Consider the following 27,495-nt stretch of genomic DNA (forward strand, 5'->3'; position numbering starts at 1 on the left):
GCCTAGTTTTAGTGAATGACATGGTGAACTGGCCTTAATCCTTTACCTAAAATACCCCATGCTGACCAACAAACTCACAGGAGAAAGAGCAATATTTTTTTTTATTAAAGCATCAAGCTCAGAGTACAGATACATTTAGCACATCTTGCCCATCCAAAGAACAGTAAAAGAGTTACAACAGCAAACATTTTCCCTTCAGTACATCCTGCAATTGCACCCTCTCACATCAGGGGAGGAGTTGACCTTTTCCTTGGTAAGGCAAACAAAATACATGATGAAATTAGCTTGTTCAAAAAATAAAAATAAATCCCCTCAGCTTCAGAACAAATACATCTGGAACACTGGTTTTACAACAAAAGGTAAACAAACAAAGTTGGAAGTAGGCAAAAATGCATTTCTTACAAAAATGTTTGTAAAAATGGTATTGAGAAAAAGAATTAGACTTTAATAAAAAATAAGTTACACCAACAGGACCCAGATCAAGTCCAAGCCCAAAAGCAATCAAAAGTTACCTTTATTTGTGAACAGTGCTGGTGTCTTTCCCTAAACCAGTCAATACAGCTCCTAGAACAGTGGAGGCTGGTCACTCAGACATGAGTCAGAACATTTCAGATAAAGACTATTGGCAAAAGTTGGTCCTCAGAAAAAAAAAAAAAAAAAAAAAATGCTAAACCATTCCAAAAGCCACAGATGTACTGGAGGCAAGTCGTTCCAATTGTCAACTTTGCCCAGGTCCTTACATGAACTGAAGTACTCATTCTAGTGGTCCGCTTGTTATGTCTGTCACATTCAGTTTAAAGAAAGCCCAATTTTCTGTTAACTACAGTATACCATCATGTGATGGACTCCGATGTTCTAAGGGCCTTCTAAACTAGCTGGGCAAAGCAGCGCCAGTTATAACCCCCAGGAGTTCTGAAGGCAGGCCCGAAATTGCAGTCCCCAAAAAATAAAGTCCTGTCCACCCCAGCTGTCTGCAAATTAAACTCAATCTGCATTCGCTGGCAGGAGAAGCATCATGAACATTACTGACCAGCCAATGGAGAACAATCCTCAACATCCTTTCAAAATCCGCTCTCAAATTACAAACCTCTCAGTCTGTATACTAACCAGATAGATGAGGGCATGCCTTCAGCACTGTATGTATGCATGTTATTTAAACAAATATGTATTAACCCCCATCCCACCTGCTCAATAAATCAGAATGCCCCAGTACATGAGCTGATTAAACAAGGTGAAGCACATTGATCTACTTACACAGGAGAAACTGACAGCAGCACACTACACTGTCAAGCAATACAGAACTAGTAGTCACCTGTGCCACAGGATTTTTCTCACTAAACAAAAGGGCATTGATGGTACGCCAAAAAAACTGCAATGAAGTCACATTTTGGACCAATTCACTGCAAAATGCCTGCCCACAATAACATTTATAAAATGGCAGTTTATGCAACAGTTGTGTGGAATGATCCGGGATCACCCTGGCATGCTCAGATTGGTGGGCCTCTATTGTGTGCTTACCGACTCCTGTATGGGGGGGTACATTGTTTAGAAAAAGAAAATGCTTTGCTGGGCCACAACTGTACTAAGCAGAGTGTGATTCGTTATTTCCATTCAGGGCCACACTGTGCAGCCATCAGCACCTATGTCAAGCATGGTTCTGGGGCCAGATGACAGTGTCTGCTATATTTGGGGGGGTAGTAGTGCTATGCAGGATCCTAGGGACATCCCTACCCCTTAGTTTCAAATATCAACGGGGTGGGCGGGACGACAATGGCTGACCATGCTGGACAGCAGAGGGCAGTTCTGGCCCACACCACAGCTACAAAGGGTCTACTAGGTCTCTTTGCAATTAACATTCAGATATAAAACACTAACTGGCTCCTCTAGTCTAAACACCCACTACAATCACAGTTCGCACAGCCTTCGTTCTTACGCGACTGATTCTTCCATTTAAGTTTGGATGTTTGTTTCTAAATCAATATTTTCATGAATGCATGCATGAGTTTAAAACCACAGGGAATTCTAACCACCAAAGCCGTCCTGTTGGGACAGTATACTGTAGAATGAGCCTGGGTATAAGAGTGCATATGTTACACATTCCATACCGTGATGTACCCAACTGGACATCCTAAATGATTTGCTCTAACGCATACTATTGTCTGGGACAAGTTTAAAGCCTTTCCATTTGAGGACACATTCAACAGCTAAATGATTGTCGGGGTGGAGAGAAGCATGGCAGACTTGGCGTTCGGACCCAATTCTAGCAGGAATTCCTTTGGCTGCAGTGCAGTTTACTGCCAAGAACAACTAGATAATGTTGACCTAGCGGTCAGCCTCTAGCCAATCCTCTAGTAGTGCAAAGCTAATAAAGTATGGCATTTTGATTTGACAAGGAATTCATTAGATAGACTCCGACGTTAATTGACAAATTATGCTATATGGCCCAAAGCTCACATGCTTCTAATCACTCAATAAAAGACCAAAGTCATGAACATTCTAGAAGACAAAAAAAAGGGTTGCCGTTTCCTGTTTTGGTATTGAGGAGTCCTGCTCCAGTTGGCTGAAAACGATGTGTTCTTAAAGTGCACTCAAAAGTCAAAACCAAAAAGGATACAAACTGGCAACAGATCGATGTAGCAGCAAATCAGTTGAGGGGGGGGAAGAGTGTGTGGGGAGGCGTGTTTCAACTGTCGGTAAGCACAAAATAGTGGACCCATCTGAGCATGTCAGGGCCCTGGACTAGTGGGAGCGGAAGCCCTGTCTGTGGGGAATGAGGGGGGAGACCTGCAGCAAGGAGGCAAGGCTGGCCAGCAACAAACAGAGAGTGTTTAAATCCTCTACATGCACTTCAAGATCACAGCAAGAGTGAGCTAGAATATCTAAACAGAGAAGAGAGCTTTCATGCAAGAGATCTAAGTTATAGGTACAACAATTCAAACTGGAGGCTACACTAGTAGGGCCTGCGGCCTTGTCGGAACCAATAAATCCTGAATAACAATGGCAGCAAAGGGGACTGTGCCTCTCTGCTCGGGCAGAGAGATGACCGCAGTGGGGACCTCGCCCTGCTATGTAGCAGTGTTTCTTTTTTCTCTTCTTTTTCATTCTTAATCCTCAACTCTGCTGGTGGCTCTTGGCGTAACTGGTAAAGACAAAATTGTAATCGTTGAATTGGGCCAACTGGCGGTCGAGGCGCTTGTACCCCTCAAGTTTCTGGGCGGAAGAAAAGACACTGCGACATTTGGAGCTCTGTGGGAGAAAATAAAAATGAAGTTAACAGTGAAAATGCCAAGTACAGTGAAGACGTGATTTATGAGTGCAACGTTCTGGAAGATAGAGTCAAACATCCACAAGCAACAGACCCATTTTGAACGAGGACATACCTGGTTAACAAACAGCGTAGTCACAAATTTTCCTGGCTTAAAGATGTCCACAACTTTCCTGACCAAATCATCGTAGGATGTCTGAGAGAGGTTGGTTTCGAAGCTGACATAGGAGAACTCTGGCTCTGGAGTGATGTGAATCGTCCAGTAAGTTCCCTGTAAGATAAAGACAGCCATTTGTTTTAAAATGACTTCCAAGGCGTATTTAATAAAGAGCCAGAAGACAAAAAAAAGACTGCTGATACATACTAGAGGGAAACTTGGACTTGATACGATTGCGATGAGTTGTCTCACCTAGCCATCTTAAGTTGAATGCACTAACTGAAATCACGCTGGTTAAGAGAGTCTACATCCACTTACGTCAGTCTTCATTCCATTCATTGAGTATCCACAAGGGTTGAACATTGTGGCGTCAATCACAGAACCTGGTATCAGGTCACGAATTCCACTCATCTGGAGAAAAAAAATGTTATACACTGCTCAAAAAAATAAAGGGAACACTAAAATAACATCCTAGATCTGAATGAATGAAATATTCTTATTAAATGCTTTTTCTTTACATAGTTGAATGTGCTGACAAAATCACACAAATTATCAATGGAAATCAAATTTATCAACCCATGGAGGTCTGGATTTGGAGTCACACTCAAAATTAAAGTGGAAAAACACACTACAGGCTGATCCAACTTTGATGTAATGTTCTTAAAACAAGTCAAAATGAGGCTCAGTAGTGTGTGGCCTCCACGTGCCTGTATGACCTCCCTACAACGCCTGGGCATGCTCCTGATGAGGTGGCGGATGGTCTCCTGAGGGATCTCCTCCCAGACCTGGACTAAAGCATCCGCCAACTCCTGGATAGTCTGTGGTGCAACATGGCATTGGTGGATGGAGCGAGACATGATGTCCCAGATGTGCTCAATTGGATTCAGGTCTGGGGAACGGGCGGGCCAGTCCATAGCACCAATGCCTTCCTCTTGCAGGAACTGCTGACACTCCAGCCACATGAGGTCTAGCATTGTCTTGCAGTAGGAGGAACCCAGGGCAAACCGCACCAGCATATGGTCTCACAAGGGGTCTGAGGATCTCATCTCGGTACCTAATGGCAGTCAGGCTACCTCTGGCGAGCACATGGAGGGCTGTGTGGCCCCCCAAAGAAATGCCACCCCACACCATGACTGACCCACCGCCAAACCGGTCATGCTGAAGGATGTTGCAGGCAGCAGAACATTCTCCACGGCGTCTCCACTCTGTCACGTGCTCAGTGTGAACCTGCTTTCATCTGTGAAGAGCACAGGGCGCCAGTGGCGAATTTGCCAATCTTGGTGTTCTCTGGCAAATGCCAAACGTCCTGCACGGTGTTGGGCTGTAAGCACAACCCCCACATGTGGACGTCGGGCCCTCATACCACCCTCATGGAGTCTGTTTCTGACCGTTTGAGCAGACACATGCACATTTGTGGCCTGCTGGAGGTCATTTTGCAGGGCTCTGGCAGTGCTCCTCCTTGCACAAAGGCGGAGGTAGCAGTCCTGCTGCTGGGTTGTTGCCCTCCTACGGCCTCCTCCACGTCTTCTGATGTACTGGCCTGTCTCCTGGTAGCGCCTCCATGCTCTGGACACTACGCTGACAGACACAGCAAACCTTGCCACAGCTCGCATTGATGTGCCATCCTGGATGAGCTGCACTACCTGAGCCACTTGTGTGGGTTGTAGACGCAGTCTCATGCTACCACTTGAGTGAAAGCACTGCCAGCATTCAAAAGTGACCAAAACATCAGCCAGGAAGCATAGGAACTGAGAAGTGGTCTGTGGTCCCCACCTGCAGAACCACTCCTTTATTGGGGGGGATGTCTTGGTAATTGCCTATAATTTCCACCTGTTGTCTATTCCATTTGCACAACAGCATGTGAAATGTATTGTCAATCAGTGTTGCTTCCTAAGTGGACAGTTTGATTTCACAGAAGTGTGATTGACTTGGAGTTACATTGTTGTTTAAGTGTTCCCTTTATTTTTTTGAGCAGTGTATATATAGTGCACTACAAAACCGCAACTAACTGATGAATAGTCAGCTTTATGATAGTGTTCCTATCATAAATATTACTGGTGGGCACCAATAGCGATAATTCAATAAGATATTGATAGTTTCATATAGATAGGCGCAAGGCAGTGATATTTGGGCCTTCCTCTCATTTATCTAAATGATTATGTATTAAAAAATATATAAAAAAATAAAGCATACACTGTTCCTGCATGCACAAAACCCCTTTCACAAAACACAGGCTGTCAACTAGGGCCGTAGAAAATGTGTGATTTATTTTTTTCCCAGGTAAAACTGGCTTCTTTTTTTTTAGAATGGGATATTCCAAGTCCATAACCATGCTTAAACTGCACCGTGAGACCACTTGAGCTCTGAAATTAGATACATTTTTGGGTAACGTTACCCTAATGAAAGTGTGCACCAGCAAGATACTTGTTTGGTCAGCTATGTTTATAGCAATCATGTGATTGCAGAGTTTGCAAAACAAGTGGCCACTATCCAGACAATCATGGTGATATTCTGTCAGGTTTTAGGGAAAGCCTTACCATCTATACCACAAGGTTAACAGCTACACAAAGTATAGACATATGAAAGCACTACACAGACATTCCTGTGCCGTTACAGAAAGTTGAAGGAAAATAACACATTTTAGATTGAATTCAGATCATGTCTGGATTCCATGATTGCGTCAGCAATGCAGATATTATAGGGACCTAGTCAATTTATTGTACTTAATTGCCTGCTGATGAGCCAGCAACAGTTGATAAGCTTCCGATTGTATACAAACTGCTTGGGTAGGTTCCCAGACAATTCAAGTCTGGCCCAATGGGCAATCAACAAGCAGTCGTCTCTACTTCAGAGATGTGGAAGTGAAAAATGTACACAGTTGCATTGTTTTTATAAAACCAATATCAATATCGTATCGAAAAATTTAACTGATACTTTCCATATCGGTGCCCTTACTTGTGAATATCATTACAGAATAGGTCAATGTCATAAGAACAGGTCCCCTTGAAGGGGCCTACTGAGTGAGCCCTCGTGAAATGAAGAATAAATAACGATACCCAACATTGATAGTGTGTGGGCCTTACACGAGTGACATCATTTGCAGAAACACCGTCTTTCATGAAGAACTGATCCATAATTGCTGGATCAAGGTCACTCATCAGAACTTCCAGCGTCTGATCTGCGTGCTTATTCTCCCAGAACTCTGGCAAATCCAGAGTAAACAGGTACCTGTAGGGAAACGAGGTAAAGGAAAACGACCACATTCAGCAGCACTGGACAGTGGAGTTCAAGTCCATGGCAATTATTCATTAATGTCTCGTTAATGGAACAGTATCTTGAGTATATTCAAATCTAATTTTGTCATATGCACCGAATACAACAGGTATAGACCTTGTTGTATTCAAATGCTTACTTATGAGCCATTAATCAAAAATGCAGGTAAGAAAAAAATTGCCTAAAAATATTTAAATAAAAGTAACAAGTGCAGCAGTAAAATACCAATAGGAAGGCTATATACATGGGATACCAGTACAGAGTCAATGTGCAAGGGCACCAGTTAGTCAAGGAAATATGTAGATGCAGGTAGAGTTAGTGACTATGCATAGATCATGAAACAGTAGCATAAGTGGGGGGGACCTTACCAGCAATCAGAATTCAAACGTCCCATACAGTACGCTGCTCCATCTGTCGAAGGAAGATCATGTCATTTCTTTATCTTATGTGCCCGTGTCTCAAACACCTCCTGCTTAGAGAACAGCATATGAAGACAGCCTGTATAGCGTCCCTGACTCGCCCCATCCATGCATTAGCACACTTCCTAAACTCCAGTGATTAGAGTTGAGGAATTGAATTTGGAGCGTGGGCATTAGTACTTACTTGGGAAAATCTGGCTGAGAAATTCCACTTCCTCCTGGAAGTTCCGATGAGGGAACTCCTGATGGGTAGGCTTCATGAAGTTCTTGCGAGAATAGAAGAAATTCTGTAGGTTGCAAGGACATGTTAGAACTAACCCATCCTGTCCAGAATAACATCAACGCAAAGAAAGATGGTATAATGTACAAACATAACATCTTGATGCGTAACATTGTTTAGAAAACATTTACGAGTGTACACATTTTGGGTTTTATGAACATGCACATAAAATGGTATTCCATTTGGTTTGTATGTATGCATGCATAGTGTTCCTTGGACGTCATGGTAGAGGTTATGCTCTCACATGCACCGTCAACCGTGGGACTTTATATAGGCAGGTATATCTTTCTAAATCCTGTCCAAACAATTAAAAATTGGCCACTGGTGAACTCCAAATCAAGTTGTCGTGACATCAAGGAAGATCAAAGGACATTAGACGAACCAGAACTCATTTGGAATGTCATAGCAATGGGGTGTGAATACTTCATTTACATTTCTGCATTTCACTTTTCAATACATCTGCAAAAATTTCTAAAACAATGTTTTCACTATCATTATGGGATATTGTGCGTAGATGGGAGAGACATTTATTTAATCCAGTTTGAAAATCAGGCTGTAACAAAATGTAGAATAAGTCAAAGGGGTATGAACACAAATCACATTGGCTGCATATGGCCCAAGGAACTTGAAACATTCGATCAACTTGGTCCAGCCCAAAACTTGTGCTAACAAACTTGCAACATTGTATCAAATATTCTGGACCCTTAGTTAACAGCGCCAGTGAGCCCTGGACAGAGGTGTCATTAAATAGTCCTACTTGATTACATTTCCACCTGATCAGATCATGGCATTTTTTCCTCACTTAGTGGTAATTGAAAGGGTGAGACCTGGAAAGATTGTTCAAAATAAGCTACATTGGAGGAACTATTGTCATTCTCAATGGATGTAAAAACAAACTTTGTTTACTTGCTGTTTGAGATAAAAAATTAATTAAAAAAGTACTTTGAGAACCTCCGCAGCTCATTAGCGGTAGTGAGTTTAAGACAATCAGATCCAAAAGTAAGCATACCTTTGCGTGCAGGCCAGGTAGCCTAGGCCTACTTCTATGCTTAATCAGGTGTGCGTCCTTACTCAACATTGACAGGAGCACACAAAACACAACACGTAAATGGAATAAAACAAAGTGTAGCCTAGGTTGTGCTCTCTGCAAACATATGCACTCAATATAACTGTAAAATACAAGTAATAAATTGAATGCATTAAGAAATTATGGAAACCAAACATTGCAGCCTCCGCAATGGATTAGTCCACTGAGAGTCAAGATGTTCCATAAACATTTATATTCTTTGCAACGGCCCAACTAAACATAATTGTATCGCTAGAACAGACAATCCACCAGTCAACTAAAATGGGGTCAGCACTAATGTATGTATTTTATCTATTTATTTTACCTTTATTTAACTAGGCAAGTCAGTTAAGAACAAATTCTTATTTTCAATGACGGCCTAGGAACAGTGTGTTAACTGCCTGTTCAGGGGCAGAACGACAGATGTGTACCTTGTCAGCTCGGGATTTGAACTTGCAACCTTTCGGTTACTAGTCCAACGCTCTAACCACTAGGCTACCCTACCGTGTAATTTTGAAAAAGCCACATTTCTTTTAATACCATCAATACCGTAAACTATTTATTTGAAATGTTTAAATAAAATAACCATTTGTAGCTACTTTAAGTTAATACCTGAAGCCACATTGTGCAATACATTAGGAGAAAGCAGATTGTGTTCAATTAACCCGTCACATGAAGCTTACCATAGTTTGTAAATAGCACAACCGGAGAAAGCAGGCGGTGGTGAGGCCATAGCATTCTATATCTATCCGCGTCTCTTGTGCGGCTTACATGAGGTGATTAAGTTAAGACTCGTATGCAATTCACTACTAATTGTTTGCCATCAGATATTTTATAATGCTTTCTGACAGAAGTCAAAGAGCTCTGGATGAGTCATCTGGGTTGCCATTTCCCCTCCTGATCTTATTAGCATCCAACCCCCCGTTCTTGTCTACTCTGCTCAGTGTACACATGCATGCTTTTCTGAAGGAAGAGCAGCATCACAACTTTGTTAATTAGGAAAAAAAGAAAAAGAAAAAAACTTGTTCACTCATAGAAACTGACATTTGGTAGCTACTAGCTATGCTCATTTCACTTTATGAGCTAGATTTGCCCAGTCTGAAATTATACTTTAAATATTTTAAAAAGCAACATGCAACTATTTAAGACTTTCCCCCAGTTGGTTCATATAAGGAAATCAGTCAATTGAAATGCATTAGGCGCTAATATATGTATTTCAGACTGGGCATAGGCACACCCACTTGGTAGCCAGGTACAGCTAGTTTTACCCCACAAAAGGGCTTCACTACAGAGAGAAATAATCCTGAACAAGCCCCTCCCACTCAGGATGCAACAGGTGAAGAAGCCGGATGTGGAGGTCCTGGGCTGACATGGTTACACGGTCTGCGGTTGGACATCGTACTAAATTCTAGAAAAATACATTTCAGGTGGCTTATGGTGGAGAAATTAACCTTCAATTCCCTGACAACAGCTCTGTTGGACATTCCTGCAGTCAGCATGTATACAGTGGCTTTGGAAAGTACTCAGACCTAGACTTTATCCACATTTTGTTACAGCCACACAAAGCAAAAATAGGTTTAATTACATTAACACAAGTATTCAGACCCTACTAAGTACTTTGTTGAAGCACCTATGGCAGCGATTACAGCATCGAGTCTTCTTGGGTATGACGCTACAAGCTTGGCACACCTGTATTTGAGTTTCTCCCATTCTTATCAAGCTCTGTCAGGCTGGATGTGGAGCATTGCTGCACAGCTATTTTCAGATCTCTCCAGAGATGTTCGATTGGGTTCTGGCTGGGCCACTCAAGGACATTCACAGACTTGTCCCGAAGGCACTGCTGCGTTGTCTTGGCTGTGTGCTTAGGGTCGTTGTCCTGTTGGAAGGTGAACCTTTGCCTGAGGTTCTGAGCACTCTGGAGCAGGTTTTTATCAAGGATCTCTGTACTTTGCACCATTCATCTTTGCTTCAGTCCTGACTTCCAGTCCCTGCCGCTGAAAAACATCCCCATAGCATGATGCTGCCACCACCATGCTTCATCGTAGGGATGGCGCCAGGTTCTCTAGTGGCGACAATAGGCATTCAGGCAAAAATATTTGGTTTCGTCAGACCAGAGAATCTTGTTTCTGAGGTGCCTTTAGGTGCCTTCTGGCAAGATGTCAATGTGCCTTTTACTGAAGAGTGACTTCTGTCTAGCCACTACCATAAATGCCTGATTGGTGGAGTGCTGCAGAGATTGTAGTCGTTCTGGACGATTCTTCCATCTTCACAGATGAACTTTGGAGCTCCTTTAGAGTGACCATAGGGTTCTTGGTCACCTCCCTGACCAAGGCAGTCATCCCCGATTGCTCAGTTTGGCCGGGGGGGGGGGGGTCAGCTCTAGGAAGAGTCTTGGTGGTTCCAAACTTCTTCCATTTAAGAATGTAGGCCAGTGTTGTAGAAATGTTTTGGTACCCTTCCCCAGATTTGTGCCTCGACAATCCTGTCAGAGCTCTACGGACATTCCTTCGACCTCGGGTTGGTTTTTGCTCTGACATGCACTGCCAACTGTGGGGCCTTAGACAGGAGTGTGCCTTTCCAAATCATGTCAAATCAATTTAATTTACCACAGGTGGACTCAAACATGTAGAAACATCTAGGATGATCAATGGAAACAGGATGCACCTGACCTCAATTTTGAGTCTCATAGCAAAGGGTCTGAATACTTCAGTAAAGAAATGTTTTTTTTTTTTTTTAGTAAATATGGAAAAACTTCTAAACACCTGTTTTCGTTTTGTCATGAGCTATTATTGTGTGTAGATTGCTAAGGGAAAAATATTGAATCAATTTTAGAATAAGGCCGTAACGTAACAAAATGTTGAAAAAGCCACGGGCTCTGAATACATCCCGATCATACTGTTCCATTCTCTTCACATGCCACACCTGTCAGGTAGATGGATCATCTTGGACAAAGGAGAAATGCTCACTAACAGGGATGTAAACAAATTTGTGCGCAAAATTTGAGAAAGCTTTGTGCATATGGAACATTTGAGGCCTACACTAAATTTTCCTTTTATATTTCACTCAATACAGTTGGTTCTCACTCGTTAGCATTTAGCTAAGTGTCTACGTGAATTCACCATCAGCTGGTGCAAATTCCTGCTATTTTCCCGCAATCCAGCAAACGTATTTGGTATGTCGTCATAGTGGTCTCTGACTTGGTCAGACTCAAGATGGAACAAATGTAAACATTTGCCTTTTTTCAATGCTGATTTTTACAAACATGCTTTTTGAATTTAAAAGTCATCTGATTTAGCAAAAGTACCTGTAATCTGATGACAATATTTTTGCTGGTAACGTCACAGAATAGTTAGTTTTTTGTAATCAGTTACTCCCCAACCCCGTGTGTGAGCGAGCGTCACACTGACCTCGATAGCATCAAAGCCACAGTACTCCCTGGCCAGTTCCAGCAGAGGCATCAGTGCTTGCAGTAAGAGGGTGGTTCCACACGTCTTCAAAATGAAACGTCTCTTGGAGACAAACATGCTACTCTCACTGAAAGGAAAAAGGGACAGAAGGAGAAGAGCAATATTATGAGTTTTATACGCGTTACATACATATCACAAGTTACAGTTAAATAGCCATTAGGCTAAGTTTATTTTTTTTATGTTTTACATGAGCTCAATTTACATCCAACATGCATGTACAACTGTCAAAAGGAAAAAGTAGAGTTCTTCAGGTTCGATACCTTCCAGCTAAGTAGCGTGTACTATTTATTTTTTTAAAGACACCATTACGTGGCAGACTGACAGCCAGGCATGGCATTACCCTGGTGACTGCTGGCCATTGATTCTACACAGGGTAAACATAAAGCAGCACATGCTACAAACAGCTTAACAGTCTGCCTTGAGCATGAATTCAAAACCAACCACAGGGCATTAGTGCATTACTGTTATCATGAGCCTGAAATGGTTTACAGCGGCAAGCCCGTCTAGAATTCTGGCCCACAGACTCCTTGAGGAAACATAGCTGGGTTATCATTAGTCATCTGTCTCTTAGTTACAGACTAGTCCCAGGCAGGAGCACAAGGAACTGGAGATACTGCAGTATAGCTAGTGAGTACTGATGGGGGGGGGGGAATATATACACTGCTCAAAAAAATAAAGGGAACACTTAAACAACAATGTAACTCCAAGTCAATCACACTTCTGTGAAATCAAACTGTCCACTTCGGAAGCAACACTGATTGACAAATTTCACATGCTGTTGTGCAAATGGGATAGAAACAGGTGGAAATTATACGCAATTAGCAAGACACCCCCAATAAAGGAGTGGTTCTGCAGGTGGTGACCACAATCCACTTCTCAGTTCCTATGCTTCCTGGCTGATGTTTTGGTCACTTTTGAATGCTGGCGGTGCTTTCACTCTAGTGGTAACATGAGACGGAGTCTACAACACACATTAGTGGCTCAGGTAGTGCAGCTCATCCAGGATGGCACATCAAGGCGAGCTGTGACAAGGTTTGCTGTGTCTGTCAGCGTAGTGTCCAGAGCATGGAGGCGCTACCAGGAGACAGGCCAGTACATCAGGAGACCAACAACCCAGCAGCAGGACCGCTACCTCCGCCTTTATGCAAGGAGGAGCACTGCCAGAGCCCTGGAAAATGACCTCCAGCAGGCCACAAATGTGCATGTGTCTGCTCAAACGGTCAGAAACAGACTCCATGAGGATGGTATGAGGGCCCGACGTTCACAGATGGAGGTTGTGCTTACAGCCAAACACCGTGCAGGACGTTTGGCATTTGCCACAAAGAACACCAAGATTGGCAAATACGCCACTGGCGCCCTGTGCTCTTCACAGATGAAAGCAGGTTCACACTGAGCACATGTGACAGACATGACAGAGTCTGGAGACACTGTGGAGAACATTCTGCTGCCTGCAACATCCTCCAGCATGACCGGTTTGGCAGTGGGCCAGTCATGGTGTGGGGTGGCATTTCTTCGGGGGGCCGCACAGCCCTCCATGTGCTCGCCAGAGGTAGCCTAACTGCCATTAGGTACCGAGATGAGATCCTCAGACCCCTTGTGAGACTGGTGTGGTTTGCCCTGGGTTCCTCCTACTGCAAGATAATGCTAGACCTCATGTGGCTGGAGTGTGTCAGCAGTTCCTGCAAGAGGAAGCCATTGATGCTATGGACTGGCCCGCCCGTTCCCCAGACCAGAATCCAATTGAGCACATCTGGGACATCATGTCTCGCTCCATGCTTTAGTCCAGGTCTGGGAGGAGATCCCTCAGGACACCATCCGCCACCTCATCAGGAGCATGCCCAGGCGTTGTAGGGAGGTCATACAGGCACGTGGAGGCCACACACACACTACTGAGCCTCATTTTGACTTGTTTTAAGGAGAGTACATCAAAGTTGGATCAGCCTGTAGTGTGGTTATCCACTTTAATTTTGAGTGTGACTCCAAATCCAGACCTCCATGGGTTGATAAATTTGATTTCCATTGATAATTTGTGTGTTTGTTGTCAGCACATTCAACTATGTAAAGAAAAAAGTATTTAATAAGAATATTTCATTCATTCAGATCTAGGATGTGTTATTTTAGTGTTCCCTTTGCTCAAATAAATAGTGTATATTTGTTGCGATATAGCCTATGGTATCTCATTGAAAATATCACTATTTTTGGCACTAGTTCAACGCTCTCGTCTCTGCAGCAGACGTACTCCCTGATTGTTCAAAACATTAACAACATGTGCTTTCCATGACAGACTGACCAGCTACGATGCCTTATGGAGGTCAGCTCAATATTAGGAAGGAGGTCCTGATGTTTGGTACACTCCGTGTATAGTGAGCAATATGTTCGGAACATCCAATCAACAAAATTGCAGTATCGAATTGCATTGTCAACTAAGCATTGTGATAATATTGTGTCACCTCTGGTCATTTCCAGCACTAGTGAGAAGGAAGAAGTTTGTGGGGCATATGTAGGATTACAACAATGTTGTCTACTTGCAGTCAAGCAGAAAGCTGTCACAGGTAGTCCTCCCCTGAATCAGCACTGACCCATTCGCATAACAAACCTCAAGAGTGAAGGAGAACGCTACTCCGTTGTACTAGCCCCGGCCTAGTCGAGGTCTGTGCAACAGCTAGACAGATCAACCCTACCCCTCGTTACCAGACGGTTGTAGGTGGGACTTAACCGGCAGAGGGAGCGCAGAGTGGAGACCTCTCACAACAGCCTCCGCAGCCAGACTAACACCCAGGGTCAGGCATGTACTTTTTACTGGCAATGACTTGCCCCAAAGACCAGTCAGAGTACACTGGTGTCACAAAGGGCAGATTTCACCATCAGATATTGATTCCTAGGAACCTGAATTGGCAACTTGTGCCTTATATGCTTGTGTGCTGCCAGGGTGCTCATTTAGTCATCTTTCACCCATCCAACTGGGCTCAGGTAAGACCCAGGTCATTAGGAACTTCAGAACAGCCAGGGAGACCTGAGAGATCTATAAAGAGCTCTGCTCAGTCAGTCCTTTCACCCTGGGGGAGAGAAGAGTTTCCATGCAGCCAGTCACAATGAGACGATTACAGATGACGCAATCCCAGCTCTCTATTCTGAAATGGGGACAAGCCAAGGTGACAGTGGTAAACAGAACAGGGATTCGGTCGCTACTCACCTGAGTATATAAGCTTCCTGCTTGTCGGTCTTTGTCACACTTATGATCAAACAGTGCACATTCTCCAGAAGTTTGTCCCACTCAAACCTGAAAGACAAACATGAACAAATGCTTTTTAACACAAGACTTGCTTTTTAAAAATAGAAGCAACTGTCAGAGGCTAGACTGTAGTTCTAGTGCCATCAGACAATTTGAATAACAATCTTATATTAAGCTAATCATTTCACAATTCTGGGCATGGCATTTGGGGTGTAACTGATGTGATAGACAGTGAAATTAATCTGCCAACAAACCATAAGGGCTGTCTAACAATTAATGTCTTGCTTTAGATTTTTTTTTAAAGGCCTAACCAACTCACTTTACTTACATAACTAAATGTTTGAGGCTAGTAACAGTGAAAAGAAAATCTACAGTACTATATTCAGGTTGATTTTGAAACGGGTCCAGAGCCCTGGCATTCCCTGGAACAGTGCAAACCGCAGGCAGGTGCACTCTGGCACAACAGGCTCCCTGCTCTACTATAGGCTACTATTAAGCAACAGCCTGCTCACAAGACAGCAGGTAGAAGATGACAATCCAGTTTCTCCACCGCTTCTAGGTAGTAACTGTAGGGATTAGGCCTCGTGCTGACTATGATCATCCAAAACAGTTAAAGAGAGGTAGATCAATCAAGGTTGAGATCCTGTTCAACTGCAAATAGTGTTTAAATACAGATGTCAATAGAAGTTAATAATTTAGCTCAGGGATGGGAAACGGGCAGCATGCGTCTGTGTAGGCCCGCAGATCAATTACCAAAAACAAAATAATTTAATATATTTGAAGAACTCAGTCAGGGTGACCGCACGCGTGGGTATGGATGTGTCTACGCAGACCCACAAGTCACTGCAACCCCCCAGGAGTTGATTGTGGGCTCCACCCCACCAAGTTTCCCCATCCTTGGTTTAGCGCATAAATCCACCAGGTCACGAAATCAGTTACCATGGTCCTGTTGAGCAAGACTTTGTAGACTGCATGATTGCGAGATCGTTTTACATAACCAGGACTTATTTCAGGGGGTCAATGAGTTTCTTGAGCGTCACACCTTTCCCTAAAAAACCCTTGTAACATCTGTCAAGTATCATATTGAGACGAGTCACCGTGAAGAGCATTGTGTCAGCTCAGTGTGACATGAACAATGTAGTTACGAAGTGTCAAGTTTCCCCAGACGAGTGTATTGATGGAAAGTCAAGATAACACAGCAAATAAATACCAATAGGCACCTCAAAACAAAACACACGGCCAGTCTATCTGGGGAACTATTTTTCTTATAAAATGTGAAACACCATTTGTATTAATAGACCCGCAATATAGGTCAAATGAGGTGGACTTCCCCCCATTAGAGTGACAGGTGTGCTGATTAACAATCCTCAGACGGACGTCCATACCAAGAGAAATGTTAAAAAACACCAACATTTCTGCTGACCATAAGAAAAGTTTTAGCTGCTACTCAGCCCAGAGAAAGACAGTGGCACAGAGGCGGGTGTAAGGTACAGATCTGTGAATCAGATGCCCTTGTGGACTTAGTTGGACATTGGCAGGCGTCCAGCATCCAGGATCCACTGCCTCCGATCTGTTAATCTTCCTTGGCTGTAAATTAATACCCGTCGTCATTTCTAACCATATGTTAACCATGAAAACCTGGCTTTCCATTGGATTGGCAACAGTAGCCATGAACCTTGCCACAGAGGCAGGTGAAGAACCATTTGTCAGTCCTTATCATTCAATGAAATCACATGTATTGGAATGGACTTATATTGTGGCAATTGCCATGCCATTACTACACTAAACAAAAAAAATTAAAAGCAACATGTAAAGTGTTTGTCCCATGTTTCTTGAGCTGGACTATAAAATAGCAGAAAAGCTTAATGCTCAAATTTGTTCACATCCCTGTTAGTTTCTCCTTTGCCAAGATAACCCATCCACCTGACAGGTGTGGCATGTCAGGAAGCTGATTAAACAGCATGATCATTACAAAGGTGCACCTTGTGCTGGGCACAATAAAAAGCCACAAAATGTGCAGTTGTCACAACACAATGCAACAGATGTCTCAAGTTCTGGGAGTGTGCATTTGGCATGCTGACTGTAGGAATGTCCACCAGAGCTGTTGCCAGAGAATTGAAAAATGTTAATTTCCCTACTATAAGCCACCTGATGTGTTAGAATTTGGCAGTACGTCCAACCGGCCTCACAACCGCAGACCACGTGTAATCACGCCAGCTCAGGAACTCCACATCTGGCTTCCTCACATGCGGGATCGTCCGAGAAGCCACTAGGACAGCTGATGAAACTACAGGTTTGCACAACCAAAGACTTTTTGCAGAAACCGTCACAGAGAAGCTCAGCTGCATGCTCGTCGTCTTCATTGGGCAAATGCTCACCTTCGATGGACACTGGCACGCTGGAGAAATGTGTTCACAGAAGAATCCCGGTTTCAGCTGTACCGGGCAGACAGCGTTGTGTGGGCAAGCGGTTTGCTGATGTCAACGTTGTGAACAGAGTGCCCCATGGTGGTGGTGGGGTTATGGTATGGGCATGCGTGAGCTACGGACAAACAATTGCATTTTATGCACAGAGATACCATGAGGTCCTGAAGCCCATTGTCGTGCCCTTCATCCGCCACCACCTCGTGTTTCAGCATGATAATACACGGCCCCACGTCGCAAGGATTTGTACACAATTCCTGGATGCTGAAAATGTAAAGGTTCTTCCATGGCCTCCATACCGTACTCAGACATCACTCATTGAGCATGTATGGGATACTCTGGAGCAACACTTACAACAGCCTGTTCCAGTTCCCGTAAATATCCAGCAAACAGCCAAACAAAAACAAATATTCACCCAAGTCCAAAAGTAACAAAAACGGTCACAGAATTGAGTACTAATGTATGCAAACGCTACGCTGTTTCGACTGGGAAGCATGCAGACGCCTTGAGGAACCTTAAAGAAGTGGCCTCGTGTCAACAAGTTATTCAAGTCAAATATTTGAGGATTGGCAGCAAAGGTTCAGGCCACAAGCATACCACTCTGCATCCTACTGCTTGCTAAGAAGGGTTGGTCCTGGTCAGTCCCTGGATGAGAGACCAGATGCTGCTGGAAGTGGTTGGAGGGTCAGTAGGAGGCACTCTTTCCTCTGGTCTAAAAAATAACATTCCAAGTGCCCAAGGCAGTGATTGGGCACATTGCCCTGTGTTGGGAGCAGTCTTTCCGATGGGACATTAAACAGGTGTCCTGGCTCAGTGGTCACTAAAGCTTCCATGGTACCTATCGTAAGATTAGGGGTGTTAGCCCAGTGTCCTGGTTAAATTTGCAATCTGGTCCTGATCATGACTACTTAATCATCCCCAACTTCCAATTGGCTCATTCACCTGACGTAACTATTCCCCAGGTTGTTGCTGTAAATGAGAATGTGTTCAGTCACCTTACCTAGTAAAATAATGGTTAAATAAAAATGAGGACTCCAAATCGTATTAAAAACAAGAGCATTGAAATAATTCAACATGGTTGACACGTGTAGATATTAGGGCCAGTGGTGGAAAAAGTACCCAATTGTCATACCTGAGTAAAAGGTAAGATGACTTGAGTCATTTTCTGTTAAGTTAACCAGTAATATACAGTAAGCGTCCAAAAGTATTTGGTTATGAATATACTTCAATATCAAAAGTATAAATCCCTTATATTAAAGCAAAGCAGATAGCACTTCTTTTTTTTTTACAGGGGCACATTCCAACACTGACATAACTGACGAAAGCAGCATGTGTTTAGTGAGTCTGCCAGGTCAGAGGCAGTAGGGATGACCAAGGATGTTGTTTTCGTGATACCATAAGTTAGTTAACTGGACAATTTTCCTGTCCTACTAAGGGTTGAAAATGTAACGAGTATTTTTGGGTGTCAGAAAATGTACGGAGTAAAAAGTATATTGTTTTCTTTGGGCAGGTAATGAACTTAAAGTTGTCAAATATAAATAGTAAAGTAATGTACAGAACCCAAAAAACGACTTAAGTAGTACTTTGAAGTATTTTTACACCACTAATTAGGGCAATGCAAATAGGCCTAGTTTGAAGGGTTTTGTAAATACAATTTAGATGGCCCCATGCATGGGTATGTACAAGTAACAGCAACTACAAGCGTTAGTTTAATTTAAAGTTCATTATTGCATTGATCCCGATTGGGTAAATTACAATTGTGAAGATTGGCTTCTCAGCTAAGTGGTTGGCAATCAACTCAAACTGATCAGGTATAATGGTAGATATCGCTTGCCTATCGCTTTAGTCCGTTAATGGCCTTCGTTCATTGTGCATTGCAGATGTTGTAAATCTTCAGCGGCGAGAGACCATGATTGCCAATGCGGCATATCAGAGAATAGATCGCGGTGGCCACAAGGCGCTACAGTACCACATCGTGACGCAGAGAAGTGAAATGGAAAATTACTACAGCTAGCCAGAAGATACACAATGACACCAACAACTTCAGAAGTTGCGTTGTAGACTTACCTAGCTACCTGGTTACATAAGATACAAGACTGCATAAAGATAATGAGCTATTTAGCGTGTTTAGTGTCAAATCAAATCCGTGGGCAACATGTTGAGATCACCCTAGCATGGATACATCGAACACCAATGCATGCGCAGTATGCGAAAAACCCGCGCTGTCAAACTCACCCCAATCTGACCACTTTTCTTGCCAAAACAATTTGCTAGCTTGCAAATTGGAATACCTAACACTGCATTGATGGTACGTGCAATATTGGAATACGTTTCTAAACATTGGATATTGGGTGGAGAGCTAATGAATGGCAGTAGCGGGCATTAGTCAGCAGCTGACTGAACCGCATGAATGAATGACTCGGCTACCGCGTTCGTTCCCTAAGCAAATGCCAAGCTAGTGGTGGTCAGTGTGGGGGATGGTAATTCATGAGTGGCGATGTTATCTGAATTTAGCTAACCAGCTGGCTAGCACTGCGTGATCACATTAGCCACCACATGACATGTCAGTGAAAGATTGTGGTTTACGAGATAACCGTAGTCTTTAATAACGGGCCCAGTTAACTAGATAAATAAATCCTCGTTACAATGTTTCTTTCTAGCGCGTGTTGAAGGTTGAATCGCCATCCAGTCTTCTTGAGTGAACGGATTTCTGGAGCACAGGGGCTAATGTTAGTAGCTTAGTTAACTAGCTAGCCAAAGGCAGAATGTATTAATCACATCTCGACTTCACAAACCTTGGGATGGTACGGAGGTCCCCTGTTCCTTTGATCTCATCTTGCCGGGAGAACCACACCTCCAACAGCTTCTCGGTTCCCTCGAAGAAGTGTGCACCGTTCGCTTCCATCGTGAGTTAACAGACACCAACAGAAATTAAACGTCGGTTACGTTTTCAATTGAATTAGCCCTTGTTTGATCGTTATAATTTATTAAGTACAGTCCTTTAGCAATCCAGGTGTAATTTCTTGGTTTAACCGTCTTCCCTTTTACAGAGAATACTGTAAAGCAAGTGCTAGCTAATATCGCCGGCCATACTGTGTAAAGCGCAGAAAAGGGGACGCGTATTGGTTTTATTCACCCAGCCTAAAACGTCACCCCCACGTTAGTCGAATCACGTTGCTGGATTCTTGCTAATGAAGTGGCGATTGGCAGTGGCAACTGTCAGCATGACAAAATTGTACATTGCCAATCTCCAATTTTAAACGATAACACATTTAATTGGCAGATATGCCATATTTCCCTGATAATAAACGCTACTCTGCGTTCAGGTAAACTGTCCCCGTCTGCTCTCAAAACATGTAGCACCTTCAAAGCCTTCTCGACTGAGACATTTTTTTAAATGAAGTCCAATCAGTCATGCGCTCATTGATTTTAACTTAAAAGGCCATAGGGCCTACTGAATTGTAATGCAATAGAAGACACATTAGTATATACATAGGTGTAATTTCAATACGTGCGTTAACTGGGCTATGTACAATATTTCGTTTTTTATATTTATTTCGTATAGGTGTATTACATGTTCTATCCAATAGCAATGTGATTCTATGGGCATTGTTTTGACTTCTGTGTTGAAACAAGTTTCTATGTCCTGATCTCTGTTTTTTTTTAACTGTATGGTGTATTTCTGTTTTGTATATAATGTTTCCATGTCTAGATGTTCACCGATGTCTAGACGTTTTAGGGACTACAGATGGAAATGAGCTATTAGCTAAATCTGGTGCGACACATGTTCTCTCAGTGCTCTGGTACATGCTTTTGTTGTTCATTGTCCCTGCCAAATAAACGTAATAAATATAATTAATAAAGGTATCTAGGCCTACTTCTGTTCTTCATAAACGAGTTATGGTGGATGTCATAATAGTGTAATATGATTGCATATGCATATTTTTTTACAGATTACAAATTACATGCAGATTTGCTACATGTAGCCTACCTCTCTTGTATAAAAGCAAAAGGCTAAAACTAATAGATGTCACAGGTGGGATTGTATAGTACAACCTATCCCTCCAGTTGAAGCTACTTCAATATACCTCTTTTCTATTCAAACACATATTGGAGACCTGCACATGTTCGCTCAAACTTCAAAAGGATTACACATTTGTTGTATACAAAACATGAATCCACACATTTTCTGAGCGCGTTCATGAGTACGCAAGTGCAGTAACGCAGCGCGAAATGCGGAGTGTAGTTTCACAGACCTTTTACTTCCATGTTGATGAGGCAAGCTAATACTTTTGTAAACTACGCTCCCCAGAAAGCCTTGCGTGTCAATTAGAAACGTCAACGAGCCAGTGAACATTAAGCGGAGCAGACCAAAATCCCAAACAAGGAAATGGTGGGGGAATAAAACGACCATATTATTTAATTAATGCATGTTATAATTAATATTTTATTTTATTGTAAATTAAGAAATATTTATGGGTTCAAATGGATTACGACTTCAAAACAAAGCTCGCAGCCGAACGAGAGAAGGTAGAAGATCTGTTCGAATATGAAGGTTGCAAAGTGGGTCGAGGCACCTACGGGCACGTTTATAAAGCTAAGCGCAAAGACGGGTAAGATTCAGATAACGTTATTGTGTACTCAATAAACTGATTGCAGAATGCCTTATCAAGACTAGGCTATATCTCCTTGCACGTTGGACAAAGCAGAGGATAGATTTTAACTACCCTGAGCGCTGCCCGTGTCTGTGTTTTTGTTTTCATGTACGCACTCACACTCACTCAACGGTCCTCCCCCACAACAACACAGTGATGATGTTTATTATTTGACACATTGTTCATGGAAGCGCAGGCTACTTTCAACATGAGTTATTTCGCCAGTAGGAATGTATAGGCGTAATGATATTCTCTGATCTTGTTCAACTTGGCTTAGTCTAAAATAATCATCCTATTATTGCCAAGCTCTCTCAATAGCACTTGTATAGTCGAACTCGATGTAATGCTAAACTCCCTTTGGTGCTTAAATGCAAAACAAATAGGTGTATATATAGTCATATTTATTTTTGGCTATTACTGTAGTATTACGTGTTTCTAATAACATATGGATAAAATACCCATATCACAAGTACACTTCTAATAGTTTTCTAAGTTGTACTGTTGTTCCTAATTGACCTACTTACTTTGCAATGTCACCAACATTTATGTGGGATAATTGAAAATACCATTGAAATGTTCGTTTTTTCTCCCTGCAGCAAGCAAGTGATTTTGCTGTGTTTGATTCTCATTTGTGCACCAATCTCATGATATGCCTGGCTCATCTGGTGTCTCCCCAAATTGGAGGGAAAGTGTAAATATAAGCCTATATCGGTTTTAAGAAGGGTAGATCACTATCACAGAAAACACTGCTGCTCATGCTCCCAGGTGATATTTTTTTAATAATGTTTCGACCCTTAGGTCTTCATCAGGCATCCATATCCCAGGTGGAGTTGGAAGGTCCTATATATTGTGCCAGTTCTCAGTGATATCACTTCCTGTAACAGGAGGTAAACATATATAACATAGTTTCACAATATAAACATTAAATGTATCAAAATATATGTTCGTACATAAGAAATGTGATCAATATTTACAGTAATATACATACACAAAATATTATTTAAAAAAACACAATTTGGACATATTGAAACTATAAAACCGGTTTCAAGTCAAACTCCTCGTTAAGGCCAAGAGGAGAGTGTGTTGAGCCTGTGGATTCAAAAAGATTCCCTTCGAAGAAGTTTCCTGTCAATGTCCTCTCCACTGCATGACATCTTGACCATTTCTATTCCAATGTATCTCAGAGAACTAATAGGATGTCCAGCTTGTACAAAAGGAACAGCATCCAGATTTTTTGTCTCACCTGTCCGAATATTGCTGTGGTGCTCACTGATCCATGTCTTAAGGCTTCTATGGGTTTTCCCAATGTAAGACAGACCACCAAGGACATTTCAACATGTAAATAACATTGGCAGACATGCAGGTAATCAGGCCCTTGATCTTAAATCTTTGTCCTGTGCGGGGGTGGGTAAATGAGTTGCATTTGTACATGAAGCTGCATTGAGCACATTGTCCACCCTCTAGAACTTTGTCCAAGAAAGTTTCCTTTTTCTCCAGTGGGTAATATTGTGAAACTATGTTATACATTTTTTACCTCCTGTTTCAGGAAGTGATGTCACTGAGTACTGCCCCTATATATAGGACCTTCCACCCCCACCTGTGATATGGGATACCTGATGAAACATTGTTATAAATAAATATCGCCTCGAAGCATGAGCAGCAGTTTGATTGCACAATTTGAATGGCAATCAAACAGTTGAGGGTGATTTTTCTGGTGATCTGGCATAGGGCCTTCTGGAGTGAAAGGGTCTTCTGGTGTTCCGTTCCTTGCATTTCCTGCGCCTTCGTACAGGTAGCTTCACCTGTCATTCGAGTAGTCTGACAAAACAGTCAGTTTTTTCACAGCTTTCGTATTCATTCATGTCATTTGTAGGCTACAACAATGGTGGCTACTAGGCTATTGATAGCATTTCCCACTCTATTTAGTTAGTAGTAAACATCCTGGATAGTGTCTCTCAGTGGTGTAGTGGAGGGTATACGCAGGAATACGTGTATACGCAGGAATACGTATTTTTTTTGTGGCCATTGCGTATACTCACTTCTTAATCTCAACAATGCTTATCAAAGTAGTGTAGTGGAGGTATACGCCATAACAATAAAAAAACAATTTTTTACATTTTTATTTCACCTTTATTTAACCAGGTAGGCCAGTTGAGAACAGGTAGGCCATGCACAAGATCAACTTGGTTGAAAAGCAAGAATGCGGCACCTACAACAAAGGTTATGATAAAGAATTCAAAATCAACATGTTCTGAAAACAGTGTACAATATGAGTTTTGTACCCTAGTCTTTATGAAATAACTGCCTCCATCTTTCTATGGTGGGATTTTGGTTATAGGCTACTTTGAAGCAAGGTAAGACATGCCAGGTTTCAAACATTTAAGGAAGAGGAAAAATATAGCCATGCTAATGATAGGCCTAACTGTCTTCTGGTAGATGCAAAGGCTTTGCCGAAAACCTTCTCAATTAAATGTTTACTAGCTACAAAGTAGTCTATGCCTACCTGGCAGAATGATATGATATCATGATTATTTGTGGCCATTTGTTTTGCAAACTCCATTTCATGTGCTCTATAGAAACAACAGTGCTAGGTGCCTGCATAGTTGAATTAAAGGGTAAATACACTCAAAAATAAATAAAAGGGGATTTTCCCAGACCTCAAAAGTGGTCTCCTGATGTGGTTTAAGTGTTGTTGTGGACTTAGAACATCCAGTGTTTTTCTATTAAAAAAGTGTGACTCAGAATGCTATGAACTTCTGACTCAGTTGACAGCCTCTTATCTATTTCAATAGTAGGCCTACTATTAGCCTACTCGCACAGTACAGCTTGGGTTGGCCTGACTGAAATACCAATATGGGATTTATAATTTTAGGTATGTCACTGTTTGTCATAGAATTTTTCACACAGGGCGCTTTTTGATTCGTCTTTCTGGATGTTTTTGACCAAATTTGGGTATACCCACTTCTCCAGGCACCACTGGTGTCATGACTGGTGTCTCTGTCAACATGCAGATAGCCTATACAGTGCCTTCGGAAAGTATTATTCAAAAATGTATAAAATTATTTTTTCCCTTAACAATCTACACACAATACCCCATAATGACAAAGCAAAAATGTTTTTTTAGAATTTTTTTCAAATTCATGAATAAAAAAAAAAAACAGAAATGTCACATTTACTGTAGTCAGACCCTTCACTCAGTACTTTGTTGAAACACCTTTGGCAGCGATTACAGCCTCGAGTCGGCTTGGGTATGACGCTACAAGTTTCTCCCATTCTTCTCTGCAGATCCTCTCAAGCTCTGTCACGTTGGATGGGGAGCGTTGCTGCCCAGCTATTTTCAGGTCTCTACAGAGATGTTCGATTGGGTTCAAGTCCAGGCTCTGGCTGGGCCACTCAAGGACATTCACAGACTTTTCCCAAAGCCACTCCCGCGTTGTCTTGGCTGTGTGCTTAGGGTCGTTATCTTATTAGAAGGTGAACCATACCGCAGTCTGAGGTCCTGAGCGCTCTGGAGCAGGTTTTCATCAAGGATCCCGCTGTACTTTGCTCCGTTCATCTTTGCCTTGATCCTGACTAGTCTCCCAGTCCCTGCCACTGAAAAACACCCCCACAGCATGATGCGGCCACCACCATGCATTCAGGCCAACGAGTTCAATCTTGGTTTCATCAGACCAGAGAATCTTGTTTCTCATGGTCTGAGAGTCTTAAGGTGCCTTTTGGCATACTCCAAGTGGGCTGTCATGTGCCTTTTACTGAGGAGGGGCTTCCGTCTAGCCACTGTACCATAAAGGCCTAATTGGTGGAGTGCTGCAGAGATGTTTGTCCTTCTGGAAGGTACTCCCATCTCCTCAGAGGAACTCTAGAGCTCTGTCAGAGTGACCATCGGGTTCTTGGTCACCTCCCTGACCAAGGCCCTTCTCCCTCGATTGCTCAGTTTGGCAGGGCGGCCATTTCTAGGAAGAGTCTTGGTTGTTCCTGTAATGAATTTCCTCCTCCTCCTCCGAAGAGGAGAGGCGAAACGGATCTGAGGACCAATATGCGTCGTGGTAAGTGTCCATGGTTCTTTTTAATGCGTTAAGGTACACATGAACAACTGACTACAAAAAACAAGAAATGTGAAAACTCAAAACAGTCCTATCTGGTGCAAACACAGAGACAGGAACAATCACCCACAAACACACAGTGAAACCCAGGCTACCTAAGTATGATTCTCAATCAGAGACAACTAATGACACCTGCCTCTGATTGAGAACCATACTAGGCCGAAACATAGAAATTCCCAAAACCTAGAAAAACAAACATAGACTGCCCACCCAACTCACGCCCTGACCATACTAAATAAATACAAAACAAAGGAAATAAAGGTCAGAACGTGACAGTTCCAAACTTCTTCCATTTAAGAACAATGGAGGCCACTGTGTTCTTGGGGACCTTCAATGTTATCGAAATGTTTTGGTACCCTACCCCAGATCTGTCCCTCGACACAATCCTGTCTAGGAGCTCTACGGACAATTCCTTTGACCTCATGGGTTGGTTTTTGCTCTGACATGCACTGTCAACTGTGGAACGTTATATAGACAGGTGCGTGCCTTTCCAAATCATGTCCAATCAATTGAATTTACCACAGGATGCACCTGAACTCAATTTCGGGTCTGAATAGTTATGTAAATGAGGTAAAATGTGGAAAAAGTCTGAATACTTTCCGAAGGCACTGTATATAGTCATACTGCTCAACTAGGCCCTACAATATGTATTGTTGACCTAGCCAATGTTTAGAAAAGGGCAATTCAGGGGGATCACGTGACCCTTGAACGAGATGGCCGCATGAACTAAGAGCTCCGCACAAGTAGTTTCCAATTCCTAATCTTACCTCCACCCCAAGTTCAAACTCATTTAGCTGTAGTAAGAAAAAGTCATGGCGGCTACAAAAGGCGACACTACAGGTGACATTTTTACCCGGACTCGAGCATTAGCGATGGAAAAAGCCTCCAAGAAGAAGCTAGCTTCAGAAAAAACTAGCGCCATTAGCCAGGAGCAAGGGAATCCGCTCCCCCCTTGAGGCACTATGAATGCCAACCTCGCACTCTGTCGAATACATCCTTTCTGAGTTGAGATCCCAACGTACAGAACTAAACACCAAATTAGATTCCATTAACTCTCAGCTCAGTGCGATAGGGGGCAAGGTGACATTCCTGGAAAACGCTTTGCCTGACATCAACAACAAGGTAACCATAAACGCGGGGCACCTGGACGAGGCA

At 42.6% G+C, this 27,495-nt stretch overlaps 2 protein-coding genes across 2 annotated transcripts in view; one reads left to right on the plus strand and one right to left on the minus strand.

Annotated features, from left to right (window-relative positions):
• Positions 1-83: 83 nt before the first annotated feature.
• On the minus strand, positions 84-20,694 carry LOC115107678 (S-adenosylmethionine decarboxylase proenzyme-like). The gene is made up of 9 exons (XM_029631189.2): positions 20,378-20,694; positions 15,121-15,207; positions 11,868-11,994; positions 7,299-7,401; positions 7,064-7,106; positions 6,506-6,650; positions 3,741-3,833; positions 3,381-3,536; positions 84-3,246 (listed from the first exon to the last, which is right to left on the minus strand). Exons 1-9 carry the CDS (start codon positions 20,485-20,487, stop codon positions 3,112-3,114), a joined length of 999 nt encoding a protein of 332 aa, XP_029487049.1. The 5' UTR covers positions 20,488-20,694; the 3' UTR covers positions 84-3,111.
• Positions 20,695-21,932: 1,238 nt separating this feature from the next.
• Positions 21,933-27,495, plus strand: part of LOC115107679 (cyclin-dependent kinase 19-like) — a 68,247-nt gene continuing 62,684 nt past the window's right edge. The window contains exon 1 of the mRNA XM_029631191.2: positions 21,933-22,195. Within this exon, the coding sequence (XP_029487051.1) occupies positions 22,068-22,195 (128 nt within the window). The 5' untranslated portion in view covers positions 21,933-22,067. The remainder of the gene's footprint in view (positions 22,196-27,495) is intronic.

The sequence above is a fragment of the Oncorhynchus nerka genome, linkage group LG24, assembly GCF_034236695.1.
Source record: "Oncorhynchus nerka isolate Pitt River linkage group LG24, Oner_Uvic_2.0, whole genome shotgun sequence".
NCBI lineage: Eukaryota > Metazoa > Chordata > Actinopteri > Salmoniformes > Salmonidae > Oncorhynchus > Oncorhynchus nerka.